General features: G+C 36.3%; 1 protein-coding gene across 2 annotated transcripts; it reads left to right on the top strand.

Annotated features, from left to right (window-relative positions):
• The first annotated feature begins 30 nt into the window (after window positions 1-30).
• On the top strand, window positions 31-22,909 carry tmprss15 (transmembrane serine protease 15). Of its 2 annotated transcripts, none has more exons than XM_073871142.1 (24): window positions 31-170; window positions 537-832; window positions 947-1,083; window positions 1,311-1,378; window positions 2,719-2,858; window positions 2,949-2,990; window positions 5,471-5,596; window positions 5,905-6,013; window positions 6,107-6,358; window positions 8,912-9,060; window positions 11,850-11,955; window positions 12,096-12,246; window positions 12,601-12,742; window positions 13,212-13,301; window positions 13,431-13,559; window positions 15,483-15,620; window positions 15,702-15,812; window positions 15,899-16,025; window positions 16,142-16,237; window positions 20,024-20,341; window positions 20,826-21,007; window positions 21,362-21,457; window positions 21,685-21,824; window positions 22,148-22,909. In XM_073871142.1, the coding sequence occupies exons 2-24, from the start codon at window positions 712-714 to the stop codon at window positions 22,325-22,327; spliced, it is 3,150 nt and encodes a 1,049-aa protein (XP_073727243.1). In that variant the 5' UTR covers window positions 31-170; window positions 537-711; the 3' UTR covers window positions 22,328-22,909. The 2 variants fall into 2 exon arrangements, with proteins under 2 accessions (XP_073727243.1, XP_073727244.1); XM_073871143.1 differs by having other exon boundaries at window positions 107-832; window positions 20,024-20,073; window positions 20,152-20,341; window positions 22,148-22,903.
• The last annotated feature ends 113 nt before the right edge of the window (window positions 22,910-23,022 follow it).

The raw sequence follows: 23,022 nt of genomic DNA, 5'->3' as shown, positions 1-23,022 counted from the left end.
AAAATGTATTATTTACTTGCCCTTATGTCAACTCGCCCTAATGTCTTTTTTGTTCTTCAAACCCCAAATTGTTTTTTAAGTGTTGTTTTCTGGTTACTTTGAAAGTGACCATCCACCTCGGTCACCATCCACTCCCATAGTAACCAGAAATGCCTTCAAGCTGTGGGCAGGTAAATTATTTCTGTTTTTGGGTTAGACTTTGCATCTGTTGTAGCTGCAAAATCCAACGTGTAATTAGAAAGTCAATAGCAAAATGATTGATTGGTCTCACGATGACATATTTATGAGGGAATAAAATGACAAATGTTATAATGGATGATAATTCAGGGTCATTTAAACATCAGAGGTCACTTTCTTATACCATGTTGCAATCTTACTGTATTCTGCTGTGTATGATAAAATAACGGATAATAAACTGTACTACCAAAATTTCATAGAAAGATGGATTTTACAGCCAAATGCAATGATGTGATTTGGGAAGTATGTTTTGATATAAATAGGCTAGTTATTAAATAGGCCTTGTTATTTATTTACAGGCTTCCCTACTGTCTTGGGTTACACCTCATGGAAATGCTGATAAAAAGCACTCAGTAATGCACGCAATATAAGTTGTTGATCAATAAAAAATTATTACGGGCTATATAAGAGAGACACAAGGCAGACTAGAGACAAAGTCAATGAGACACGAGTAAGTTGTCTGTTTTGTAAAATATGTCTCGGAGAGGTTGTCGTCTGTCATCCGTGGAGGGTCTGCTGTTGACGGTGTTGGTTGTTTTGTTTGTGGTGTGTGTGGGTCTAATTATCGTCACTTGGCTTGCGCTGGACAAGAACGGTATGAAACTATATTTTCATAATTGAAAAATAATGTAGACTGTATATTCTCACCATGAAAAAGTAGCATGTTTATGTCATTTAAAAAAATGCATAAAGTTTTGTTTCCTTATAGGGGATCGAGGAGAGGAGGAAACGGGTTCGGGGTTTACGGGACGGTTTGTTATCTCTCATGGAGCCATTTTTACATCAGATCTCCTCAATAGAAGCAGTGTACAGTTTAAAGCTTTGGCGTATGACACTGAACAGCGGGTACATTAGACATTCATTTCTTATTTAACAGTTAACATGTTAACAGTTACAACTTTTGATTTTATAAATGTATTGGTGCTGAATTTAACATGAACTGAGATTAATAAATCCTGTTGAAGTATTGTTCATTGCTAGTTCATGTTAGCTAAAGCATTAACAGCATAATACAATGCAGTGTTTTACTGTGTTAAAGTAGATGTTGTGTTTTATGTGATTGTTTCTTGCAGATAAACGAAGCCTACAGTCATAGTTCCCTAAAGGAGCAGTTCAAAAGTTGTAAAGTTAATGAATTCAGGTAAGACAAAACCAACAAAATTGTGTTGTGTAGAATTTAAAAGAGTGCACTGCAAAGATGATTTTGGTGTTTTTGTCTTGTTTTCAGTAAAAATATCAAAATTGTTTTCAGTAAAAATATCAAAAAGTTCTTAAATTAAGATGCCTTTTCATGATGAGCAGAATGACCCAAGAAAATAAGTCTAGTATTTAGACCAAAAATATCAAGTTTAAGTGATCTTGTGCATAAAACAAGCAACAAAATCTGCCAGTGGGGTAAGCAAAAAACCTTGAACATTTTTCTTAAACACTAAATTCAAGAAAAAATCTAGAACAATGTGCTTACCCCATTGGCAGATTTTTGTTGCTTGTTTTATGCACAAAATCACTTAAATTTGATATTTTTGGTCTAAAAACTAGACTTATTTTCTTGTGTCGTTTTGCTCATTAAGAAAAAGTATCTTAATTTAAGAATTTTTAGATATTTTTACTGAAAACAAGACAAAAATACTAAGGATTTTTTTTCTTGAAAATCATTTTTTGCAGCGTGATTACAAAAAATATATAATTTTTTAATGATACAAATAATATATCATTTTTTTGTTTACTTCCCATCTATACATTAATGCTGTGTTTTGGGAGATATGAAGTACTTTTGTACCTGTTTACCACTAAATTTCTCAACATTATACATTTCCATTAGCTTGCCTGTAAAATATAAATTTTTATGAAAAATGCACTTAAATTATGATCTAAATTTGATTTAAACTGTTTTTAGATATTGATCTAGATGTTTGTTTAGAAAAAAAAACATAAAAGAATTTCAGTTTAAAAAATAAATCACTTTGACCAGCAGAGGCCCATAGAGACCCATTCATTTCACTGGATGTGGCCAACTGCTCACATCACTACTTTAGTGATACATTTTGTGAATTTATGTTTATATAAACATTAGAAAGGATATTAAAAATAAAAATTATTTAAAATAGTTTTTTTTTGTAGTTTTTGATGCATTTTGAAATGTCTATTTTTACAAAAATGCCACAGAAATTTGACTGAATGTAAGTGTGTGTGTGTGTTTGATTTTGTCTTTCTGTGTTTGTGTTACTGTGTCTTTGTGTGTGTGTGTTTGTGCGTGTGTGCATGCATGTGTGTTTGTGTCTTTGTGTGTGTAAGTTTTACTGTGTCTTTGTGTGTGTGAGTCTGTGTGTGTGTGTTTGTGCACGTATGTGTGTGTTCACTTCTCACTACGATGGGTTAAATGCAGAGCTCACAATTAATTGGGTTACCGTACTTGGCAATCACATCACTTTCACTTTACATTATGGAGACATAATTTCTCATTATATTGTTTATTTTCAGTGAAGGAAGTGTTGTTGTGCACTTTGATATCTTCTTCCATGATGTTTTGGATTCTAACACGGCGCAAGAAGAATTAATAGATGGTTTGACTGAATCAAATGAAGGACTCATAATAGACAGCGGCAGCGTGCATGTCTCGGGTATCTGTACAGTTTGTCTGAAGACTTTCATGTTAATTTTTAGTTTACTGATGTACTTGATTGTGTTAAATGACTGTTATATACTCTTAGACCAAAAAAGTACAACACAGAGGCCACCTACAACCAATCCAGGTGAGATTTTATGATGTTTGACAGTGTTTGGGGTCACTCATTGTAATGTAATCCGTACACATGCCACATTAGGGATTTTATCGATGCATTTATCAATTTGATAATTTTTTCAATGATTTGAAACAGTACCGCTAAAAAGATCAAGGTCACCTGACTAAAACGTTTTGATGACTTTTTGATAATCTTTTAATCACAAAATATAGTATTTCCTATAGTTACATTTGTGTTATTCCATATAGTACTAAACATTACCCCACTATCTCTGGGTAACTTATGCTTCATGTCGTTTACATTATCTTAAAGGTACAATTTGTAAGATATTTGCAGTAAAATATCCAAAAACCACTAGTCCGGTGTTATATATTTTGTCCAGCAAATTACTAACAATATCTATAATGTTTTCAACTACTTGTAAATTATGAGAAAATTGCTGCCCTAAACATTGACACGGGGCAGTGCAGTTGCCTGTAAATGACGTTAATATCTACGTTACCCTTTGTTACCGCCTTTACTGACGTAAAAACCACATGACAACAGTGTCGTGGACAAATGCGGAAGTAATAGCGTCTGTCGGGCCACTCGCTTTTTTATGGTAAGTTTGTTCATCTGAACACTTAATTCTGTGCTATGTTAACAAACCATCGTATTGGGCTAATACTGTAACATCTATGAGTAACAATTGCGTTTTTGAGGGAATAGTCTACTCATTTTCAGTGTTGAAGTATGTTGTTGCCTTGGCTGGGAGTTGTTGATGCATCCCTCTGTCATCTGTGTGCGTGCACGTGGGCGCTGGGGCGCGCTGCGACGGTTTGATAGCATTTAGCTTAGCCCCATTCATTCAATGGTACCATTCAGAGATAAAGTTAGAAGTGACCAAACACATCAACGTTTTTCCTATTTAAGACGAGTAGTTATACGAGCAGGTTTGGTGGTACAAAACTATGTTTGGTGGCGTAATAGCACTTTTGGGAGTACTTAGACTCGGCGCAGTAACACCCTACCTCTCCCATTATGAGAGTGAGACGGGGTGCGGACTTTTCAGGCGAGTCGAAGTACTCCCAAAAGTGCTATTACGCCATAAAATATAGTTCCTCTTTTAAATCCGCTTAGAAAAGCGCTACGTTTTATTTTGTGCCACCAAACTTGCTCGTATAACTACTTGTCTTAAATAGGAAAAACGTTGATGTGTTTGGTCACTTCTAACTTTATCTCTAAATGGTAGCATTGAATGAATGGGGCTGGGCTGGGTGCTGTCGAAGCGTCGCAGCGCGCTCCGGCGCTTGCGTTCGCGCGCACGGATGGTGGAGGGATGTATCAGCGGTTCTTGGTTGGGGTAGTAACATGTTTTAATGTTGAAAATGAGTAGACTATTCCTTTAACATTAAATGGAACCTTACATAATAAAAAAAAACGATGTCATCAAACACAACATTTATAAAACTTGATTACTTTACCTCATGTGTAACATGATTTCTCGTTCCCGTCTGATTGATGGCCATCAGCTTTGAGTTAAAGACAACAAATCCCATCAGTCCACGCTGCTTCAGAGCATCATTAATCTACGTCATTGTTATTGATTTGATCTGGCGCCATCTAGCGGCGCGGATTATACAAATTGCATCTTTAACTCATTCCCCGCCATTGACAAGTTATCTCGTGAATTAAGAGAAAACATTTGCATGAAAAACGTGTTCCTGATGAGTTTTTATGGGAATCTGTAATACCCCAATTATCCACTAGATGGCACCTTTAACACATTTATAATTTATTAATTCTGTGTATGTTTTGATAATCATTCTGAATCTGATCTCTAACAAAATTCCTTCACAAAAATGCAATTATTTAAGCTTTTTGCTTAAAATTTTGTATTTTTGAAGAAAAATACCCATATTTAAGAGTTTATAAACAGAGAAAAAAAATAAAGATAGGATGAAAAGTTTTTTCCCGTTTTGTTTGTTTATTGTTTGTTTGAAAGCAGAGGGTCTGTTCTTTCATTTGATATATTTGTATGTTTTTATATTTTTAGAAGAAAATTTTCCTGGAAGGCATTTTGTGAAACCTTTGTGAAAATCACAAAAAATTCTGGGGGACAACTTTTAAAAAGAAAAAGGCTGGCAGGGAATGAGTTAAGTGCCGATTTCCAACAAAACACAGACATATGATTCAGTTTTACTTACCGCCTGCGACTTATGACCCGGTTAGGACCGCCCCATTTCAACAAAATTCTGCCATAAACAAACACACACGCACAACTCTGCTGCTGCCCCGCATAAACAAACTATATCCATTGTTTCCGTAGTTCGTTGGGAAGCTAAACAAGCTTCAATTTTCCTCACAAACAACAACACACTTCTTGGTGTTGTTGATTTCGTGTTGGCTCTTGGTTGTGCGCTATTCCGGGTGAAGTGACCATCTTTCCAGCATTTGTTATGCAACAGATTCAGTAGTCGAAAAAAACTTGACTAATGATGTTGTGTCAGTCACTTCAGCGAAGTGTCCAGATAAACAGACGGCGTGTGCTGATGGTACCTGTATATTTACATTTCAATTCTGTGATGGAATAAACAACTGTCCTGATGCTTCAGACGAACATCACAGTGTCTGTGGTATGTATTTGCAACTATAGACCATTTTGCAAGATGTAAACAACACTGGTCCAGAAGCACTTCCTGTTTCAGTTTTTTTTTTAAACTACATAAACGTTGGGATAAAATACAACCAACAGAACATATAAAACTGAATCAAAAAGTTAAACAAACATCTTTAAGATGTTTTCTTATACCTGTATGTGAAATAAAGAAAACAGTTACAAACTGAAACAGGAAGTGTTTTTGGAAAAAAATGAAGCAGTCAGGTAATGGCTGTAGATACAATATATACTATATATGCATTATATCGTTTTTCTGCCCCATAGCAACAGTGTGTGATGGACAGTTTCTTCTGCTTGGTCCGACTGGATCCTTCCACTCGAAAAACTTTCCACAGGAATACGACAGAGAGACGATCTGCCGCTGGATCATACGGTACTTAAGTACTTTATACTAACTCATAAATGGTGTAATATTCAATATTATACCATTAAGATAAAGCGACTTTATCTTTCATTCCACCCACAGAGTGAATGACGGCTTAGCCATAAAAATCACCTTCCATGCTTTCCATACAGAAGAGCAGACGGATGTTCTGAATCTGTATGAGGGAACCGGATCTATCAAAGAATTAACATACTCTCTCTCAGGAGTGGCATCTGGAAACATCTGGCTTTTATCTCATGAAGCCACGCTTGTATTTCACACAGACTACTACAACAACTTTCAAGGCTTCAATGCAAGTTACAGAGCTGAGAACGTTAGTCATCTGTCCAATGAGTATCAGATCACCATTAAGGGTATTCAATGGGTATTCAAATATAACGACACGCCTATAATCCCTCCCACTGCGAAGTGTTACTAAACTCGATGGAAAAGCTAACCACGCCAAAGTGAGGTGAGCTGACCCGACCCAAACTTAACTAAACCGTGGGGTACAATGCAATGGAAAAGCGCCATTAGTGACCTGCACTTTTTTCTCTTTTCCCATTATCTCGTCAATTAAGAGAAACACTTCCCTGCCAATGACGAGTTTTTACGGCAATCCATATTTCAGATATTATCCACTAGGTTGCGATTTTACCCAACTTATAAAACACTAAAGCATACATGGGTTCAAAAACAGTTCAAACTGTGTGTATGCTTTGATCATCATTCTGAATCTGATCTCTAACAAAAGTCATATACAAAAATGCAATTATCTCAGCTTTTTGTTCAAAATTTGACATTTTTTAAGAGACCTAACCATATTTGAGAGGTTATTAACAAATAAAGATAGGATGAAACTTTTTTTTATTAAAAGCAAAGGGTCTGTTCTTTCATTTGATATATTGTATGTTTATATATTTAAAGAAGAAACATTTCTGGAAGGCAGTCAACTTTTGTGAAAATCATATAAAATGCTGGCACTGGTTGGCAATTTAAAAAGAAAGGCTGGCGGGGAAAGAGTTAAAGGCTACCCTGACTATAAACACATGTATGGCATAATAGATTAACACTGAGATTGGCTATATGAATGTGAAATTTAAAACAGTACAAATGTCATGGTTTTAATAAACTTTAAAATAATCACCGCTATTTTGTTTACATCACAACACATGACGTCAAAAGGTTGCAATCAAAACCTGTTGTATTATCAAGTCTTCAATCAGTAGATTATATAATTATGTGAAACAGAAAATGAGAGTTATAAATGCACACAGACAGTAGGTGGCAGTAGTGTGGTCTTGACATCTACATGTCATTTAACTCTTTCCCCACCAGCGTTTTTAAAAAAGTTGCCATTTTTCATGATTTTCACAAAAGTTTATTGCCTTCCAGAAAATTTTCTTCTTAAAATATATAAACATACAATATATTAAATGAAAGAACAGACCCTCTGCTTTCAAACAAAACAACCCATTTCATCCTAGCTTCATTAATTCTCTTAGGGCAATACTTCCGGGTTTTATATGTTGCAGAAGAGTGCCACCTGGTGGATAATAGCGGTATTGCGGAAAGCCAGAAATACTCGTCATTAGTCCCTTTCACACATACAGTCTTTACTGGTAATTTACTGGTAAATTGCAGTTAACAGATCATGTGTGAACAGAACCTTTCCGGTAAATCAGTGCTCCCAATTTACCAGTAAAACAGGTTGTAAGATTACCAGTAATTTACCGGTAAGCGCTGTGTGTGAACGAAAATTATAGGATTACCGGCATTTAGAACGGACGACGTCAGACCGTGCTGACAGCTTCGGGCCAATCATAGCGTTTTAATACAGATGACGCGTTTACCCCCGCACTATTTACTGACGTTTCCACACACATGCTGCTTGAAAGTTGAGCACACCTGAAGTTTACGTCCACATTTCTTCACCAAAGTTGTTTAAAACAGCTTACCGCCGAATAGCCGACGTCCTTAGCACGCCCTCTGTGAAGCCTAAAGTGCAAACAGTACTGTTGTTAAAAACGCATTTTCGGTTTGACGTCGTCTTATTCAATGTTGTTTGGTCATGAGCAACTTCGCGACTGTTTACCACAGACGTGAAAACAACAAAATACGGACCGTGGATATGAACGACGTGGATTGTTTACAAATACAACACTGAGCTCGCCGCGTGCTACAGGTACTTCCGCTTTCTCAACGAATTTACCGGTATTTTGAAACTGATGTGTGAATGATGTCTTACTGGTAAAATAACGGAACGCCACTGCGTGTGTGAACAACACATTTTTGTATTTACTGGTAAATTTATTCTGGTAAATTCATGGTAATTTACCAGAATTACTGTGTGAGAGAGGCTATTGGCAGGGACTCGTTTTCTCTTAATTGACGAGTTAACTCGTCAGTGGCGGGGAAAGAGTTAAAAATACAAGAACATCAATTTCTTGTTCAGCTCTTTTAATATGAACCGGAGAGTACCATAAATGATGAATAATACAGAAAACATAAAATTAAAAGGATGATCAAAAATAAAGATGATCTGAGAGGTGAGAAGGAGTGGGGAGTAAAACATTCTCACATTAAAAACTATACTACATGCCATAGTATATTTACTATAGTAAACTGTAGAAAATTTTTACAATAATCATTACACATCATCAATCCAGAATGGACCATGCGTAAAACATAATGGCGGCCTCCATATGTTAAAATGAGTATTTCAAGTTGAATTTTTTAAGGAATGAAAATATTTAATGTGTTTCTGTATTTTAGTAGTAGACGGCAAATGTAGTCAAGGTACTTTTTGAAAATATAGGTTCTGTCCTGCGATGCCTTTAATGGCATTGTGTAGCACCTGTCATATTTAAGAGTGTACTTAAGTGAAGTTTGTTCTTTGGCAGATGAAGACAAGATCAACTGTTCATTTGAAGAGGACTTCTGTCTCTGGAGGCAAGAACTCAAAGATGATAATGGCGACTGGTTAAGAGTTCGAGGTTCTACTCTTCCACCTGAAACTGGCCCGAGCTTTGATCACACGCTGGGCAACCAATCAGGTGCAATTCAATAATGCAACCATTCAAAATAATAAAGATTAGGCTAGCATAAAACTAAACTGAAATTTGTGACGGGAACTAAAAACAGCATAACCATCTAAACAGTAACAACCATAATATTATATTCAGATATTAAAGGTGCATTGTGTAACTTTTAGAAGAATCGTTTGACAGAAATGCAATATTACATAACTATATTATCAGTGGTGTATGAAGAGATAAAAAAATTAACTGTTCTGTTTTTATTACCTTAGTATGGGCCGTTTTTATCTAAATACACTGCGGGGTCCCCTTACATGAAAGTCGTCATCATGTTTCTAGAGTAGCCCTAAACAGACAAACAAATATATGTCACGATCGGTTAAACACCGGAAAGTAAAAACTAAAGAGAACCCAAACGCAGACGATAAATATAAATAATTGGGAGTTTATTAAAGTAACAAACACAAAAAACCCACGAGGGGGTAAAACAGAATATAAATAAACACAGTGACGTGAACGAAACACAGTAACAAAACACTGGAATCAAAGTATAAGTCAGAAACACGAAATACATGAACTCACTGACTTACAACAACTGTAGACAATGAACGCGCACACGACAGACAACGAAAGGGCATTATAAAGACACAACATCAATGGGGAACAGGTGAACATAATTAATCACTTAAGACATGATTACATAAGGGAGTACGGTAAAAGTGACAAGACACTGGGAACACGTGTTACACATACATGATGTGAAACAACACGTATTCCCACATAAACACAATGCTGCCCTGGTCTTGCCCTCTGGATAACAACCAAGGTCAGGCAAGACCATGACAGCCACAAGACACTGGGAACATGTGGAAGCCACACATATAATATCACTCCACATGTCCCTCACACAGAACATAGTACTGTCATGGTCTTGCCAGATACACTCAGACCTGAGTAAAATACAAAAGATCTGGCAAGCCCATGACAGTACCCCCTTCTTTAATGACGGATACAAGACGTCACAAAACAAAACATTAAACACGAGGAACGAGAGACTGCACAACAGAAGACAACCATGACAACATCACAATAAACAACAACGGTAAACAAACATACGTGACAAACGGGTTGGGGTGATTTAACAAAAACAGAACATCATGAAGGGGTGGTGGGGCAATAACAGGGGGAAACAAATGTCCAGAATGTGGAAAATGAGTCTTAAACCTCTGCTGAAAAGCAGAGGAGTGGAATGTCCTGGATTGCGCGGTTGACTGCGCAGACGGCTGCGCCGGCGGGTGACGTGTCTCCGGCTGCGCCGGCGGGTGACGTGTCTCCGGCTGCGCCGGCGGGTGACGTGTCTCCGGCTGCGCCGGCGGGTGACGTGTCTCCGGCTGCGCCGGCTCCGAAGCTCTCTTCGTCCTCTTCTTCCTCCGTTTAGAGGCAGGGAGGTCAGGACGGAGACTGGCCGCGGAGTTAATCTCCCGCACCGGGGGAACGAGAGCAGGCTTCCCCAGCTTGATCGCCCCCGTAAGGATACCCCCTAGCTTAGGTGCGGGTGAAAGGGGTCGGGCAGTCTCAGCTGGGCTCTGTCGTTGAGCGAGGCAGTCTACCAAATCCCAGTAGGACAGCTGGAGTAAACTACCTCGCTCCTGAATCGGTGGAGGGTCATCCATTCCCGCCACCAGATAAGCGCTGGCTAAGAACTCCGGGTAGCATCCCTTCCTCTTCTCAACCGCCCGGGAGTAGTCATTAAGGGGAAGCCCCTTCTGCGGTGGGAAGGGACTACTGCCGGAGAGAGTCTGGCTGGCGATCGAGGACCACCATTCCGGGTCCGACACACACTGCATGCTATGTCCGCTGGGTTCAATGTGGCGCGTTCATTCTGTCACGATCGGTTAAACACCGGAAAGTAAAAACTAAAGAGAACCCAAACGCAGACGATAAATATAAATAATTGGGAGTTTATTAAAGTAACAAACACAAAAAACCCACGAGGGGGTAAAACAGAATATAAATAAACACAGTGACGGGAACGAAACACAGTAACAAAACACTGGAATCAAAGTACAAGTCAGAAACACGAAATACATGAACTCACTGACTTACAACAACTGTAGACAATGAACGCGCACACGACAGACAACGAAAGGGCATTATAAAGACACAACATCAATGGGGAACAGGTGAACATAATTAATCACTTAAGACATGATTACATAAGGGAGTAGGGTAAAAGTGACAAGACACTGGGAACACGTGTTACACATACATGATGTGAAACAACACGTATTCCCACATAAACACAATGCTGCCCTGGTCTTGCCCTCTGGATAATAACCAAGGTCAGGCAAGACCATGACAGCCACAAGACACTGGGAACATGTGGAAGCCACACATATAATATCACTCCACATGTCCCTCACACAGAACATAGTACGCTCATGGTCTTGCCAGATACACTCAGACCTGAGTAAAATACAAAAGATCTGGCAAGCCCATGACAATATATATATATATATATAGAGTGCATTTTGTCACTACGTTGCCTCAAATGATGCCGTGCTTGTCCTATGGCGGCTATCGTAGCTTCACTATGCATTTCGAAAAGGGTGAGCTTTAAACTGAGCCGTTGGTTGCAATTCACAATCTCACCACTAGATTCTAAAAATCTACACACTGGACCTTTAAATGCTCTGTGAAACTATTAGCTGCTTTATACTGCATTTGGTCCTTTTCTTTAAAAAATAAATAAAGACTTATTTACATAATATACATAACTGATCCGGTTGCTATTTTCCTCTAATCAGGGTTCTACATAGTGACCCCTCGGAGTTTTGGAAGTGGGGATAAAAATTTTCGCCTTTACAGTCTTCCACTTGCTCCTACAAATCAATTGATGTGTCTGCGATTCTGGTTGGTTTTTGCTGTTTTTCACTTTTTGTAAAACCTTGCACTTTGTTAGTGCCTATAGAGATATCTATAAACAAAATATCTATAAGTTGGGTTTGCATTATCCTCTTCTGAAGACATCTGATAATGGTGTTCTCTTTGAGGTATCATATGTTCGGGGCGGACGTTTGGCGTCTGACAGTCATGACAAAGGAACGGTCTGATGTCACCGTCCTCTTTCAGAAAGAAGGGAATTATGGTGACAACTGGAACTACGGGCAAGCCACTTTAAACCACGCAAATGCACGTGTTGTGGTGTGTTTACTTTGTGTATAACTTATAAAAAAAATGTATCATTAAAAAGTTGGTAACACAGGTAATGCATTAGCTAACATGACAATGAACAATAACATCATTCATTTATCTTGGTGTTAATGCTCATTTCTGCATCTACTAATACATTTAAAATCAAAAGTTATGTCTCTAAACATTAGTTAATGCACAATGAACTAACATCAAAAATGCATTGGCATTAACAAAGATTAATACATGCTAATTAACTAAAATGTTCATTGTTATTTCATGTTAGCTTATGTATTTACTAATGTTAACAAATACAACTCTATTGTAAAGTGACTATTAGGATAAGTGTTTATGTTTATTTCTCAGGTTATCTTTGAAGCACAGAAGAAAGCGGGCATCCTGAATGATATTGCTATAGATGACATCAGCATAGTGCATGGCTCCTGTGGGACGGGTCCACCTGAACCAACCCCCGTCCCCCCGCCCATGACTCCACCTCCCATGCCAGGTAACTAACAAATTATAACATATTATAATTACCAACAATAAGATTGAATTAACAGCCCAATACCTGAAAGCTACACTTGTGCAATTAATCATATTTTATGTCAAGCGTCTCACTTTAACATGCATGCATGTTCTGTTTAATGCCAATATTTTATTGTATGTATTCAAACACATTAAAACTCTAATTAGTGCTTCAATTCTCTTAAACTTTTGCCATTTGCATTTAGTTCAATCTTTACTGTAGCTCAATTGGTGGAGAATTGTATTAGCATCACATTGGTTCGATTCACATTATTGCTCTAATGAATAGCTTGAATTCACTTGCATAATTGTAAAAGTAAATAACCCGTATAATATCACAGCTGTGGGGTTAAGATGATCGTGATCATTTTTGGAATACTTAAAAGGGGTGATTTATAATTATATACAATTAAGTACTCTTATGACCCGTTGTTCTTCTGTTATAATAGCTGACTGTGGAGGACCATTTGACCTATATGAGTCAAACTCAACATTCAGTTCTCCAAATTACCCACTTGGTTATGGAGCGGATGCTTCATGTAAGTACTAAACACACACTAGCAAGTTAAAAATCAAGAAACGCAAAATAATTGATGTAATATTCTAGTGGAAAAATAGAAACAGCTTTAAAAACTTGGACTTATAACAGTTGAATTATTGTTTATTAGGTATGTGGATTTTGCATGCTGAGGTAGGACAGAATATCCAGCTGCATTTTCAAGATGTTGCTTTGGATGCATCTTATGACATGTTAGAAATTCGAGATGGAGTGGATCCCAATTCAGAATTGATAGCTGAGTCTGTTTGGACCAACATTTTCTAAAGTGAAAAACCTACAGGTCAGGAAGCTTATGACCAGGAGCTAAATGTTTTTGCATTGAAAGTGATATAACATATAGATAATATCTATTAAAATTAGAGATGCATATCTCTATATATTGGCCAATAATCAATATTGGTTGATAAAAGCAATTTTCACACTATCGGCCGATAGTTTTAAACAGCCGATAGTCATGGCCAATAAAAATGTAAAGAAAATGTAAAAAAAACATCACTAGTTTAATGTTTAATATTAAAGGTCATTATATGAATGAATAACATTCAGAAAATGTAATCTTCAAAATTTTGTTAATGCAAGTTAATATAAACTATCGGTATAGGCAGATATCACTCTGAATAACCGGCTATCGGTATCGAAATTTAATATCGGTGCATCCCTAATTAAATTTTTATGTTTGTCTATAGTAATTAGTGATTTTTACAAAATGTTTATACCAAAAATTTTGTTTTTTCTGCCTGTGTGATTTTTCAGCCTAATCTCACGAGAATTTGTACGTATTATACGAGTTTTGTACTAATTTGTATGTATTTGCACGAAGTGAACTGTCCAAAACATACTATTAAAAAGGATAGTTTGGCCAAAAATGATATTAAACCCATGATTTACTCACCTTCAAGCCGTCCGAGATGCATATGTTCATCATTTTTCAGACGAACACATTTTCAGTTATTTTAGAAAATGTCTTAGATATTTCAGTTAATCAAATGTAAAGTTACGGGGTCCACATCCTTCAAGTCCAAAAAATGTGCATCCACCTTTCACAGAATAAATCCAAACGGCTCCACAATGATAAACAAAGACCTTCTGAGGGTAATCAGCGCCGTTTTGTTGTAGAAATATCCATATTTAAAACTTTATAAACTAAAATAACTAGCTTCCAGTAACGCCGCTCACAACTTTTAATTTTCGGTCGGTCTTAGTACATGATGTAACTAAAGAAGGGTCAAGTTTTAAATAGGTAAAATAACGAAACTCTTCGGTTATTTTTGAACATGAAGCCAATGGTCTAATAAGATTAAATAGATTGTGCTGAGCTATGCTGAAAGTGGTGGCGCCATACCGTGAGATCAGCTGAATGGATTCCAAAAAAGAATCAAATGTTTTACTCTAGGGGAGCTGGAAAATGAGCATATTTTCAAAAAAGTGGAATGTCCCTTTAACGTACGAATTAGCCACCTCGTAAAATGCGTACAAATTGCCCTGAGATTGCATTGAATTTTTTTGTGTTTTAAAACACAAAAGGAGACAGGTTGTCCACCTGTATGTTTCTGTACAGATGTAATGAATGGTGACCAGGGGATGCTAAGCCGCAAAAATGCCAAAAATAAAAGTACTCCATACTGTAGTCCATACTTTTCAAGTTCCCCCAAAACCTTACAATTTAAAAAAACTTAGTTAACATTTTGATTATATTTGTTAACAGTAGTTAACGAGACAAGTTACATTTAGTTCATGTTAATTGCAGCATTTACTAATACATTTTTAAGATCTACAGTTGAAATGGTTAAAAAGAGTTAATTCACATTAAATTAACACGAACAGTTGTATTTGCATTAACTAATATTAACAAAAACATTTTATTACTGAAATACCATATTGCTCATAGTTTGTTAATGTTAGCTTATGTATTTACTATGTTAACAAATACAATCTTATTGTAAAGTGTTATCGTATTTTGGTTTTAACTATTGGTTGTAGGTCTGTATCTTTTTGTAAGATTAAATGTGCACCTGTTTAAATTTTGTCACAGACCAGCAAGTTTTTGCAACCTGCTATGACAATGCACTTCATTTGAATATATTTTTAATTGATGATTCATTTCTTATGCACAACAATACAAAAAAGCAGACTATATAATATAAAATTATTTTCACAGCTGTCCTAACAGGGGATCGTTCCTTTCCGGATCTATTCTCCAAATCTTCCCAGATGACCGTGCTACTTTTCACAGACTTATCGGGGAGCGACAGAGGCTTTCTAGCCAACTTCAGCACCGGCTTTCACCTGGGTCAACCGGGTATGTTTACCTCTATGCGTGAGCTACTACTCAAAATTGCTATAACATTAAAGTCTAAGTGTTTGCAAAATCTACATACAGATCCTTGTCCCACCGGCCACTTTCAATGTAGCACGGGCACATGTGTCTCTGCTACCAGCGTGTGTGATGGGGTAAAACACTGTCCTGATGGATCAGATGAAGCTGACTGTGGTAAGTTATTGGATTTAACAACAAAACCACACAAACAGGTTTATAGCAATTGCATTATTAATCTCAGTTTTTATTTGTTATTTTAGTGCATCTAATAACAGATAATGAAAATAATCGACTTCGCATTCAAGTTCAGGATAAAATTTACACAGTCTGCTCTCAGAATTGGACCAGACCACTATCTAGATTCTTTTGTCGCTACTTGGGCTATAGGTAGGTTACTTAATGCCTAAATACTAGCTCATGTGTTTAGTTTTACAATTATGTATAATACCATAAGGATGTAAGGAATTACACAGCTTAAAATCATGCTTGTTTTATATTCCAAGGGCAGGATCTTATAAATCATCACAGAGTATGGATGGAGATGCTCCCTTTACTACAGTTGGTCTCAATGCTAATGGCACATTGGAGCTGAAACCCAGGTAAACCAGAGTCCAATAGCTTTAGGTCACTGTAGTTTTAATGTATTCATCTGACAGAGGCTTTTATCCAGAGTGCATTTATGGTACATTTGATCAATATCACAGTATGTGTGATAACCGGGAAATACACCCATGACCTTTGCGCTGCTAGCATATTGCTCGACCAATAAAGCCACAGTAAAACATTAAAAATGTTTTTGAATTGTTTGCTTATTGAAAATATGCTATGACACACAATAAATAAATAAATAAATATAGAAATCTTTGAATAAAAAATACAAATAAATTAAAGGTGCAATGTAGGAATGCACCAAAAGGTAAATTCTTGGCCGAAGCCGAATAAAATTAAAAACTCCAAACAACCAAATATATATTTTTTATGTTCCTAATTATTTAGCTGATTTTCTCACCATTGCATGAGTTACATTCAGAATGTCCTTTTTACTATATTTACCGTATTTTCCGGACTATAAGTCGCTCCGGAATATAAGTCGCATCAGTCAAAAATGCATTTTGGAGAGGAAAAAACATATACGTATAAGTTGCACTGGTCTATACGTCGCGTTTATTTAGAAAATAATTTCACAAAATCCAAACTGAATAACCAGGGTGCGATTTGTGAAAAAAAAACAGAGGGGGGGATGTTTTCATAGGCATCGATTTCGGTATTTCGTCATGAGTCATTTTGTACCCGCCACTTTTAACTTCCGTCCATAATAATTTGACTTTTGGTTTGATTTTTTGACTGTTTTCAGTGGTTATGAGGAGCAATATGAGAGAGAAATTTGGTAATCATTGTCCGACCTAACAAAAATCCATTATTATAATAATTTTTTTTAAAGCAACACTAAAGAGTTTTGCTCTTTGCTCCCCCTACAGGTTGGAAGCGGAATTGTCCATTATCACTGTCGTAAATAATTTAGCCTACTGCAGCAAAGCTGGCTCTGATTGGATCGTAGGTCTGTCGTAAAGCAAGTTTTTGTAGTTTTCACTCAAACTACAGGACCGCAACCCAACGGTTGGAAACTTCTTTAGTGTGGTTTTGGCCGATATAGGGCTGCAAAGCGAATTTGACAGTGCCGTTCACCCTGTTTCGAGTGGATGAACGACTGAAACTTTTTTGGAAACGTTATTTTAAGGTTAAAAAAACCTCTTTAGTGTTGCTTTAAAATTTTCTAATATTCAGAAATGCGCTCTCCGCTGACGAGCTCTGATCAGAACAAACCCCGAACCTCACTGTCTGCTGAACTTGCGCAGAAACATCAAAATATAACCAGCTTTTTAAAATGGTTTTAAAAGAAACATTTAGACTATTAAATAAACCATTACTGTAGAAACAGTTTTACTGCTGCTTTTAAAGTAATAACGTTAACTTGACACCGCGATGCTGAGCTACAGTGAAATGATAGAAAAGACAGATGCATTATGTGTTAGTCAATTAGCCTAATTTGCGCAAACTGGAGATGCCCGCGCCTCGCTAAACGCCTCATTGGCATTTATCATATGTGTAACTTCGGCTATTCTCAGTGGTGTGACTGGGACACTAACTCTGCTTGTGCTGCTTTGTGATCTGTCTCACCACTAGTGAAGTAGCACTGATCACTTTGAGGGGGGAATAAAATAAATTAAGCAGAGGCAGGGATACATTGACCAGAAAGGGGGTAATCCTACACATCCCCCCGGCATGCGAATAACAGACATTTAGTCTGGATAGGCAAGTTATTCAACTAAAAAATAGCACAGAACAGCAGGCTGAATAGGTGTCCGTACATGTTAAAGTAACATAAACAGTTATTTACACGATACACAATAGCATATAGAATATACCGTAGAAGCTAAATAGGCTAAATTAACATGACAAGCCAAATCAAGTTCAAAAAGGTCCCGAAGTCACTGAATCCATTGAATTACATAAATACAGCATAGAGCGGACTCTCGCGGATGTAGATGGTAATGGTTTCTCTTGGCTCATATGAAATCTTTTTGATGTATAAGTCGCACCTGACTAGAAGATGCAGTACCCACCAAACTATGAAAAAGAGCGACTTATAGCCCTAATAATATGGTATTTCACATTATTTAACAATGACTTATGCCTTACACCTGGTTACTTCTCCGATCAGACAGCTATAGATAGGCTTGTAAAAACTGTTTCGACCACATAATTGAGTCTTGGCTAAACGGAAATTAATCTGATCTTCTATTCCCACGCAAATAACCTATTCATCACCTTAAGAAAGGTAATGCCTTATGCCTTAAGAAACTTGCAAAGGCACTTATGCAGCACTGTGTACTGTATGTTGAGCAGCGGACGCGCCTGCATGCACGGTCAAGCACGAGCAAAGAGAGAGAGACAGTGTCAAGATTGACAGAGGAAAAAGAGCTTAACAAAGCAGTCTAACAAAAAGCTTTTGTTAATAAACGTTTTATTTCTCGTTTGTAGGGCTGGGTATCGATTCAGATGTTCCAGATCGATCGATTCGATTTCGATTCACAAGCTATTAAATCGATTTGGTTCTCGATTCAATTCCGATTCTCGGGCCGATTTTTATACTTAATTTTCGATTCAACTCAATGAATATAGATTATATATTATATTATATTATATTATATTATATTATATTATATTATATTATATTATATTATATTATATTATATTATATTATATTATATTATATTATATTATATTATATTATATTATATTAGAATATATTAGAATAAAGACTGACAGGCTCACCTCTTGCTCTTTGGTAACATCGCGCAGGGAAAAAAAGAAGGTGACATCTAGTGGAGAATGCTACCAATTAGATTAACGTTAATCTTGCGTTCAGTGTTTGCGGAAATAAATATGGAAAAAAAAATTGTGGGCTTTAAGGAACGATTTTGAATCGACCAAATAAAAAAAGATTAATCGAAAAATCAATTTTTTGCCCAGCCCTACTCGTTTGTCATTGTAGGACTTTTAGGTTTGGGTTTTAGGAAGTTTTTATTACATACTGCTGACCCTTTTGTCATTTTATGACATGAAGAACTAAAGTCTCTCGTTCTCCGTGCTTGTACATGCAGCAGACAAATACCCGTCGCCGCTGATGAATGAATGAAACTTGTAGCGCTAAATGTTTTCGCGTCTTTCTTGGACACTTTAAAATGCTTTCACCAACATGTTTGCTGCATTTGCACATCTCTTACTCTCCGCTGCTTGCTATTTGATTGGGTCATCAAAGACATAATTATTCAGTCAAATTTATTCAGCCTTTTCACTTGTTCGGAACACAGAAAATTAGATTTTTGTTTTGCTATTTTCGGCCGAAAAATTTCGATTTCAAGTGCAATGTGAGATTTTTAGCGGCATCTAGTGGTGAGACTGGGAATTGCAACTAACAGCTCAGTCCACAGCTCACCCCTCCCTAGAAATGCATGTAAGAAGCTATGGTTGCCACCACAGGACAAACACGTCATTGTCTTATACAACATAGTGACAAAACGCAATCTATAGAGTAGTTTGTCCGGTTAGGGCTACTGTAGAAACATTTGCGGCGTAAAATACCGTATAAAGGTGTATGTAGATAAATGGCTAATTCTGAGGTAATAAAAACAATACAGCTCTTTAGTAAGGTTTTATACACCACTGATAATATAGTAATATATATGTATTATATTGCATTTCGGTAAAGAGATCCTTCTAAAAGTTACACATTGCACCTTTAATTAAAATTTTTATTGATAAAGACACTTTTATTTCCAAATCTTATAAAATCAAATTTCATGTTTTTGTGTTTTTCACAGTGAGAAATGTCTCGACGAGAAGATTGTATTACTTTGGTGTGATAATATGGGTAAGTTTGAAACCTGCGGCTCACAGTACATCAGACTCACAAACAATTCACATAAACAACTCATCATGTTTGTTTTAGTATGCGGTTACTCCAGAATGAATCCACTACGTGCCCCAAACAATGATGCAGGCAGGGTGGTGGGAGGACAGGATGCTAAGAAAGGGGCATGGCCGTGGATAGTGTCTCTGCGATGGCAGGGTACCCATGTTTGTGGAGCTTCATTGATTGACAGTGAATGGTTGATTACAGCCGCACACTGTGTTTATGGGTGAGTGCCGATCAGAGTTGTCATTAAAGGGGTCATAGCAAGAAAATCTGACTTTTTTCATGTGTGCAATAATTGGGTCCCCAATGCTTTTATCAACCTAGAAAATGTGATAAAGAACAATCCAGTAACTTATTTTTGGTAAACCATTTTCTGAAAATTAGGTCGTTCAGATTTTGCCTGTTTTGTGATGTAGAGTTTCATGACAATTGAGTTTCAATTTCAACAAACCACCATTATTGCGATCAGTGTTTGCATTTTAAAGTTTGCAACAACGGCACATTTTTGCTCACACATGTGGCAATTTTAACATGCTATAATAAATTATTTTGGGGTATTCTAAGCTAAAAGGGGACACCAAATATTTATTTTACATTTTAAAAATATCTCATAATATGACCCCTTTAATAAAACACTGTCATTGTGACTGTAAGTTATACAGGAATAACAAGAATGAGCATGCAATGAGGATCTCTTGATCTTTTAGGAAGAACGTTCACCTGTCAAGCTGGGTGGCTGTTTTGGGTCTTCATGCTCAGTATAATACGGAAGAATCAGACAAACAATACCGTACGATAGATCAGATTATTATGAACAAACACTACAACAGAAGGACAAAGGAATCGGACATCGCCCTAATGCATTTAGAGACACCTGCCATCTTCACAGGTAAGTATTTATTTAATAAAAAATTAGGTGTTTCAATATAACTTGATATTAATGTCTGTGGGCAGGGGATAAACATTATGCAAATGCTTCTCTATTGGTGGAATTTAAAAGCTTGTAAATTTATAAATTAAAACAATAACATAAGTGAATCTTACAGAACAATGTAAATTCTCATGATTGCACATATTATTTTTTACACTAAAACTAAAAGAAAGGAAAGAAATTATATTTTAAGTAAAGAAAGTTAAGTGTGTAATTTGGGAATATTTTAAGTATCTACACATTTCTTTAATGTGATTCACCTGTTCGTTTCTTCTGTTATTTTATTATAAGAAGTGTATTATTATCTTTCAGATTATGTTCAGCCCATCTGCCTACCAGAACTCAGTACGATATTTGAAGAAGGCGAAAAGTGCTTCATTGCTGGTTGGGGAAGACGGTTTGAAACCGGTCAGATGAGCACATCTTTGTGCTTTTTTTTTAAAATTCGATCTTTCACCCAACTTTGTATGAAAGAATTAAATTATGCATTATGCAAACTAATATTTGAGTTTTTTCATATTATCTTAATATATGTATATTTTTTCCTAGATTTATGTTATGTTGAGATTTTATGTTATTTATTTGGTTGTGAATGTGCTATTTTTGGTCTAAATGTTTCTCTTTGTGATTTCTAGACACGATAGCTAACGTGTTACAGCAGGCTGTTGTGCCGCTGGTAAACAGGACACAGTGTCAGCAATGGATGCCTGAGTATAACATTACAGAGCAGATGATATGTGCAGGATATCCTGAAGGTGGTGTGGACACCTGTAAGGTATGTACAGGTTTCAATAAACCCTTAATAAACTTCTTGTTTTTTTATTTAGCAATGTGTATTGCACACCTTTCTTACAACATGGCAGTAAACAAATATGTGTTTGTTAATACCATGCAGTACATAAGGTGTCTTCTTTTGGATATTACTATTGATATTACTTTATTAATATGTGTGTCCTTCATTTTATTATTAAATAACAAAATTGGGATGTGTATAATCTTAAAACTTGCAGAAATGCTGCATGTATTTTTTCATAATGTAGAATGAAGAAAATGAATCTTTTTCTCACACATTTTAAAGTCTAATCTAATATATGACAGGGGGATTCTGGAGGTCCACTAATGTGTAAAGAGGAAGTCTATTGGGCCACTCTTGTGGGAGTGACATCTTTTGGTGTAGGCTGTGGACGACCCCAGCGGCCCGGTGTGTTTGTAAACGTCAATAGGTTTATTGAGTGGGTGGCGGAGACACGACGTCTATACTCAGACTGGAAGGGTTAAAGTAAAGTTATGTCTTAATAAATGTTTCATGATTCCTCTGGACTTCTGGACACCATGTAACATAAACATAATACTGTACCTGTCTTGTTAATTACTGTGACCTGTACACTTTACTAAGGGTCTTTTCTCAAAACGTCAACATACTTGTCTTGTTCAGATGCCAGCATGTATATTTACCTGAATTTAAATAAATTAATTTCTTTCTTGAACTTTTATTGAAGAGCTCAAATGCCAAATCCTCTAAATGCATCTGACTTGTTTTCTTGTAAATTAGCATTTATTTTTTATCCGACATTATGAATTTTGTCAACAACCAGTATGACCTGAGTTAAGTTTTAAGTGAAAGCTTTTGTATCCGAGCTCCTCAATTGTGTACTAAAAAAATGCATTTTTGCTAAAACGCAAATCAATCCTTAATAAAGACTTTGTAATGTATAAAGACTTTGTGTATTTTTTTTAATATGTAAAGTTTTTCAGTTTTGTGATAGCTCTGTCAGATTTTAAAAAATGTATTAGTCAACGAATGCATAGTAGTAGTAGTAATACAGTTTTTAGTATATTTGAGAGACTATATTTTTGTAAGATGTAAGAAAACTATTTTTGTAATGAATATATTTATGTATGCCTATACCATTTTTTTGCATTACTAATAAAACATCTAATAATAATATAAAAATTGTACAGTTTATACTTAT

The sequence above is a fragment of the Misgurnus anguillicaudatus genome, chromosome 9 (assembly GCF_027580225.2).
Source record: "Misgurnus anguillicaudatus chromosome 9, ASM2758022v2, whole genome shotgun sequence".
Taxonomy (NCBI): domain Eukaryota; kingdom Metazoa; phylum Chordata; class Actinopteri; order Cypriniformes; family Cobitidae; genus Misgurnus; species Misgurnus anguillicaudatus.
The sequence above is the reverse complement of the archived record's forward strand: the minus strand, read 5'-3'. Positions and strand labels throughout refer to the sequence as shown.